The 7,263-nt window shown below is 35.7% G+C and overlaps 1 protein-coding gene across 1 annotated transcript; it reads right to left on the bottom strand.

Moving 5' to 3' along the window:
• Positions 1-1,504: 1,504 nt before the first annotated feature.
• LOC120085387 lies at positions 1,505-3,453 on the bottom strand. The gene is made up of 2 exons (XM_039041340.1): positions 1,717-3,453; positions 1,505-1,572 (listed from the first exon to the last, which is right to left on the bottom strand). The coding sequence occupies exon 1, from the start codon at positions 3,447-3,449 to the stop codon at positions 2,346-2,348; it is 1,104 nt and encodes a 367-aa protein (XP_038897268.1). The 5' UTR covers positions 3,450-3,453; the 3' UTR covers positions 1,505-1,572; positions 1,717-2,345.
• Between the last annotated feature and the right edge of the window lie 3,810 nt (positions 3,454-7,263).

The following is a 7,263-nucleotide window of genomic DNA, read 5'->3' as shown; positions in this document are numbered from 1 at the left end:
ATAAAAAAAAAATAAGAATTGTTTTATTTTATTATCGTTTAAAAGTATCTAGTATACAATATGCAAAAGCTAACTAATCTCCCAAGTATTGAGGACAGTTGTTTGTAACCAACCTTTTAATAACAATATTTTACAAGATTTATATTGAGTGTGAAATGGGGATAAAAATTACAAATGGACCAAAATAATCTAGTATACAATATGCAAAAGCTAACTAATAGTATAAAGAGACTGCAAAACAAGAACAAAAAACTGGTATTTTTATTTGATAATCTAGTTGTAATAATTGATTTAAGATTTCCATCCTAAATTTGAATGTGTTCCACCTTCCTTCCTTCCTTTGCTCCTCATATAAAAAGAACACACTTGTTTAAATTTAGAAGGATTTAAAAACATAATTTTAGAAAATATATTTTTGAATAGGGATGTTATTTTAAATGACAAAGTTGTTAAAAATATTTATAAATAATAGAAAAATATCACAATTTATATGCGATAGATTACAATAGACTAGACTATTAGAAAGAAACCTTTATTATGCTAAGAAAAAAAAACAAAAAATGAAATAATAGAACCCTAAATAAACCAAGAATTCACTCAAGAGGATGAACATTGAGATATAAAATAACATAGGTCGAACTTTGGACAATGTCTTCTGAAAAACCTCATTATAGGCACAAGACAATTCCGCACGTTATGGTTGTAAAAGTTACACAATGATGAAAAATTTGTGCTCGTTTTCTTCCTATCATTTCAATTACGATTTTTACATTTTTTTAAAAAAAACAAACCCTCCAATTCTTATTAAATTTTAAAAACATAAACAAAATTTTGAAAACTAATTTTCTTTTTTAAACATGACTTGGTTTTTTAAAACATGAATTGAAAGTAAATAACAAAATACAAAAGGATAAGAAGTTTGCAAAAAATAGTATTTATAAGCTTAAATTTTAAAAGCCAAAAGCAAACAAACCAAATGGTTAAATTGATGTAGTTTAAGATGTACTTAGAAAGTAAAAAAAAGTATAAAAGTTTAGAAGTTAAAAATGTAGGCCCAATTTGATAACCAATGTTTTTTGCTTTTGTTTTTTAAAATTAAACATACAAACAATACTTTCATCTCCAAATTTCTTCTTTTGTTATCTACTTTTTAGTAACGGTTTAAAAAATCAAGCCAAAATTTGAAAACTAAAAAAAAAAAAAAGTAACTTCAAAAAAGTATTTTGTTTTTGGAAGTTAGATGTAAATCATTGTAAGAGATGGGAGGAAATAGGCTTAAGTTTCAAAATCCAAAAATTAAAAACGAATTGGTTACCAAACAGGCCTAAATTAATTTAAGGAACAGTGCTATGAGTGGGACGTTTTGAAAAATATAGTCCCAACTCATCCAACGTGTTCACTTCATTCAGCTCTGAAACATTTCCTTGGTCGCTTGCACCAGCATTTTCAAGACATTGTGGAAATGAAGAAAAAAGAAGCTCAATAAAATGGGAGCAAAAGTCACCTCCTTCCAAGTTGCTGAGTGGAACGAATCATCACCAGGCCAACCTTTCACAAGCTCATTGCTAGCTTCTGAATGCTTAACAATATGAATATTCTCATTAATGTCAAATCTTACACTTATATACACTTCACTTGAATAATAATAGATCATAACAAACTAATAACAGATTAATACAAAGGTAATGCTGTATTTAACTAATCAATAACTCATACCCTCTAATAGCTGCAAGGTGAGAAACAATTGGTGAGCTTATATAGCCAGTAGCCACTTTTCGAGATGGCCGCCAATGTATAGTATGTTTTGATCAGAGATGCGAATTAGAGACATTTAGAAAACTGGTATTTTTCTTACTATAAGAAGCTAGTCAGCGAACTGCAAATCCATGGATATTTGAACCTTAGTATGGATGAGAATTTGGTTACTCAAGGGAATCATGAAAACTTGAAAAGGATAACGTATGACTTCCTACAACTTTGGATGGCAAGATGCTGTTTGAAGGGAGTGGAATGAGTTCAAAACTCTATAATTCTATTGAAGCTGCAGGAACTAGAACTGATGTCAAATTATGCTTAAGTTATCATTAAGAACTCAGAACAATACACAGTGACTGAAGGTTTGTGAACTTTCAATTTCTTCTTGGAATGAAAGGATCATCTAGTTATGTTGACCTCTTTGAAAAATGAGAATCAAAGTTCTACAAATCCTGACATAGCAAATTCAGTAGAGGCCTGCCTCATGCTACTTCAGCAGCGCTTTTTCGCCTTTTCAATGTCTTGTCAGTTGATATATATTCATCGAGAACCAAATTAAGTGTTGGCCATTTTGAGTTGGGAGGAAAAGTTTAAAGTTGACAAGTAATGTTCAGCCTCTCATCTTTACATCTCCTTTGATCTCCTATCATAGACTCAAAAACATCCAACAGATCATCCAGCCCCTCAGGTTGATCTCCTATTACTTTCAAGGCATAGACAATGCTTTCAATGGTGGACAAAAAACCAATCTTAGGCTGATGTCTCACTTCACTATACAAACTCATCTTCTCTAAATCCAACTTCATATGTGGCAAAAGCCTCAACCAAGGATTTTCATTGTACATTCTCTTTGCTTTTGCCCATGTTCCATCTAAAACTATCAAATTATTAACATCAAAATCACTACCATCAACATCACCGTTTACAGTAAATGCATTTTCAGAGGGAAAAAGTAGAACTGACTTGGGAGGAACCTCAATCTCGAACTCAGCATATTGCTCTAGCTCCTTGCTTCCATGTAGCTGCCGCTTCTGCAGTTTTTTCACGATGAACCCTTTTGCCATTGATGCCCTAATTTCTGGAGATGCCAAAATCTCATTGATTTTAAGCTCCTGCAAATTGGGTTGATGCATCCAGATGTGATCGAATGAGTTAACAACGCCATATTTCCCAATCGTAGTAGTAATTATAGCTCCTTCATCAGCTGTTGTGCTAGTAAGTTTATTAACTAGAGATTCGCCTCCATTCTGCGCTTGAATTTGAGGGTTTCGAGTTGCATTCTGACCATTTCTGAAACTACATTCTACATCGGGATCAAAATTTTGTGCTGCGGAATTAGGTTCAGGCAACCGAATAGTGAAGCGAGCCTCGAAATTAACGTCGGAAACCGTGGCGATCTCGACATTCTTGAGACCTAATTTTGCGATTCTAGCAGAATTTAGCGGGTGATTTTTCTCCAAACTGTGCTGAAGAATGATTACCCCGACTGAGTTCTCGAGACTGTGGCTTTGGAGCCGCGAACAGAGACAGATACGGGCTGGTTTCGAGCAGGATGGACAAACGGGTCTTCTGGAACTGGGAGGAACTTCCGCCATTGCTAGATTTTGAAGAAGCTTGGATTGTAGATGATTTGGAATGCGATTTAGCGGGTTTTTAGGGCTCCCGAATCGGATTCGAAATCCAAAATGAATCATCGTTCCGTTCTCAGCTGTTATGTCTACGGCGAATTGAAATTTGTACGGATGACTCAAAAATTGGGTCCAAAATATCAAATGATCCATTTTTAAAAAATAATGTCAATTGACCTCTGCTGACATCATCACCATACCAAATTACGTAAATTACCCTTACACCGGCCTCACGAGGTAAATCTCGCTCTTGTCTAATTAAACGCTCTCGCTCTTGCTCTCGCTTGAAATTCCTTAGTTGATGTGATTGCTCGTCAGTGTACTGTAAATGTCACCACGGAAGCCTCAAATCAAATCAATAATACCTAAACACAATACAATGGTGATTTCTTTAAACTCTAAACTCCATTTCAAAGGTGATTACTTCTCTGGTTTTCGACGGTGTTTTGTTGAACGGAGATTTTTCAAATCGGGATTTCCAAGACGAGGCTTTCTCAGAAAGGAACAGGTTTTTCAGAAAGGTGAATTATTTTGAGTCTGTTTAATTATTTTTTATGTGTTATTTCTGAAAAGGTAGCATTACGAAATTTTGTATTAGGAGAGAGTAAGAAAGAGGAAGAGTAAGAGAGAGAACGAGATTATGAGAGAGAGCGAGATTTTGAGAGAGAGCGAGAGTACACTTCAATTGCTTGTACAGCTTAATGAAAAATGTTCTCTTACTTTGTAAAATGACAGAAAAGTGTCTATGGATGAGAATGAAAGTTCATATATTGGGGGACAGTTGAAAGGAATCGGTGTGCCCCCTACAGTGAATTATGAAGAACTTAAATCTCGCATTTACAAGACTACAAAAGTCAGTTCTTCAGAGTTTGATCTTATCCTGAAAGTTAAATATAATGTTGAATTTGAAGCCCTTCTACAATGCATAACGGATGATGATGATCTTCACTTCCTTCTTTTGCGAGAAGAGCTCAGTAGACTTCAGATAACTATAACGTTGAAGTTTAAATAGGACGAAAGGGTTGGAATGGGGTTTGGAAATGTGAGTTATGATGATATGGTTGTGGACAGACAATATGAAGAATCATATCAGTTTCGTCGGGAAGAGGATGATATTCCATTATCTACCAACACTGATATTCCTTTATCTACCAACATTGTACCATCAATATTCGATTATATGGATTGTGATCCTTCAGTGGATGTGGATGTGAATGAGCAACCAGCTAGATTGAATGAAATGGACCGTGATCATGGAGATGTGCGTCGTTCTACAGCAGCTTCAGTGGTTCCACCATTTGTGTCTTCAAGTCATAGGATAGAGTTGATTATGCCTGGTACCTCTTCATCTGAGACAGAGGACGTTGAAGTTGGTCAACTATTTTTGAGCAAAAAGAACTTGAAAATGAGATTATCTATTCTGTCCATCAACAAAAATTTTGAATTTAAGGTCAGGAAATCAACCAAATCTTTGTTCACTGTCAAATGCGTTGGGGAGACATGTAAGTGGAGCCTTCGTGCAGTTAAAATGGAAGGGTCTGATATATTCAAGATCACAAAGTACTGCAGTTCGCACACATGTTCCATAGGAATTTTGAATCATGACCATAGACGAGCAACTGCTGCAGTTGTTGGTCAACTCATCAAAGATAAGTTCACGGGCATAGGACATATTTATAAACATTGTCATATCGTTGAGGATATGAGGAGAGATTAGGGCGTGAACATAAGTTATGATAAAGCGTGGTATGCAACGGAAGCCGCGTATGATCTCATTAGAGGTACTCCAGAATACTCATACTCCATACTACATGCTTATGGAGAAGTGCTAAAAATAGAGAATCTGGGTACAGCATTTGAGATCGAACTTGAAGATGAGGTGTATTTCAAGTATATGTTTATGGCATTAGGGCCTTCTATTAGAGGTTTTGCAAGCTGTTGGCCTTGTATTATTGTTGATGGGTCGCACTTGAAAGGAAAATACAAAGGCACCATATTGGTTGTGGTTTCTATGGACAGGAACAATCAATTATACCCACTAGCATATGCAATAGTGGACAATGAAATCGATCGATCATTGAAATGGTTTATGTCAAACTTGAAATGCAGTATCGGGGAACCCAATATCTGGTGCTTGTGTCTGATCGGATGGTATCTATCGGCAATGTTATTCGTGCATTTTTTCCCATAGCATTTCATGGATTGTGCACATGGAATATAGAATAGAATTTGGTTACAAACTTTAAGGATAACACGGTTGTTGGGATATTTAGAGATGCAGCAAGGGCATTTCGCATGGCATAGTTCCAGACAAAATGGGACGAACTCCACAGTTTTAGAGACGGTGCTGTCACGAAATATTTGAAAGACATTAGTCTTCAAAGGTAGGCACGAGTTTACCAAATAGAACGAAGATATGGTAACATGACATCCAACAGTGCAGAGTGTTTCAATTCCTTAACTAAAGAGTATCAACTAATGCCCATAGTATGCTTGATTAAACATGTTAGAGGAATGCTCCAATCGTGGTTCTACAAACGGAGGAATTACTGGGCATCTCGAACGACATTGCACTCTGACTACTGTGAAACCCGATTGGCAAGTGAAGCTGATAAGGGCAAACAATATCGGGTGGAGCCTATTGATTGTTATCAGGTATACGTGCGAGATAATCGATTAGATGGTATTGTCAATCTTCACACGAAGGAATGCACATGTAAGAAATTCGACTCACTTGGTATCCCGTGTTCCCATGCAGGAAAGAAATATACCCATCCACAATCTTTGCAGTTGATTTTATACAGTAGACTCTTTAATGACTGCGTATGTGGAGCCTATAAATCCACTTGGCCACATATCTGAATGGAAAAGACCTTCTGGATACGTAGAAAAGATTATCCTTCCTCCGAAGTTTGTGCCACAAGCTAGGCGACAGAGAGTGAGAAGAATACCATCCAGAGGAGAATTTCGTAGACAAATGAAACGTGGTCAGTGTGGGAATTATGGACATAACCGCCAAAATTTACTAAACCGCTTACAACCATGCGACGTGCTGAAAATGCCAGAGACCGAGACACAAACACCCCTCATCTAGTTTAGTTATAAATACCATTGATCATTTTTTTCATACGTCATACTTGTAACATACTTCATACTTTTTCATACTTGTAACATACTTCATTGTTTTTCATACTTCATACTTGTAACACTTCATACTTCATACTTTCATCTTGTAAACAAAAAACAATAACAAGCTGGAGTATTTATACAATAGCAATATTCATACTTTCTCAATCTTCATACTCTCTCCATCTTCATACTCTCTCAGTCTTCATACTTGTAACAAAAACGGATAACTTCATACTCTCTCAATCTTCATACAGAAAACAAAAAACAATAACTTCATACTCTTTCAATCTTCATACTTGTAACAAAAATGGATAACAAATACTCTCTCAATCTCACTCTCTTTCACAATCTCATTCTCTCTTAACATCTCGCTCTCTTAATCTCGCTCTCTCTCACGATCTCGCTCTCTCTCACGATCTCACTCTCTCTCAATCTCGCTCTCTCTCACAATCTCGCTCTCTCTGAACATCTCGCTCTCTCTTACAATCTCCTCTCTCTCAACATCTCGCTCTCTCTCAACATCTCGCTCTATCCAATCTTTGAACTTTGAACCTTGATCCATATAATGTTCTAAGCTCAATTATGCACGTTCTGATAAAATTCTGATATTAAACTTTGAACTTTGAAATTACATAAAAAATAGATGTTCAATTATACAATGAAAAGAGCAGTAGCTCCATTATAAATAAAAAAATGTATGTTATGATAAAATTCTGATATTGAACTTTTAATTTTGAACTTTCATAAAAGA

This window comes from Benincasa hispida, chromosome 9 (assembly GCF_009727055.1).
Source record: "Benincasa hispida cultivar B227 chromosome 9, ASM972705v1, whole genome shotgun sequence".
Taxonomy (NCBI): Eukaryota; Viridiplantae; Streptophyta; class Magnoliopsida; order Cucurbitales; family Cucurbitaceae; genus Benincasa; species Benincasa hispida.
Note: the sequence above shows the minus strand (reverse complement) of the source record. Positions and strands in the feature narration are given on the sequence as shown.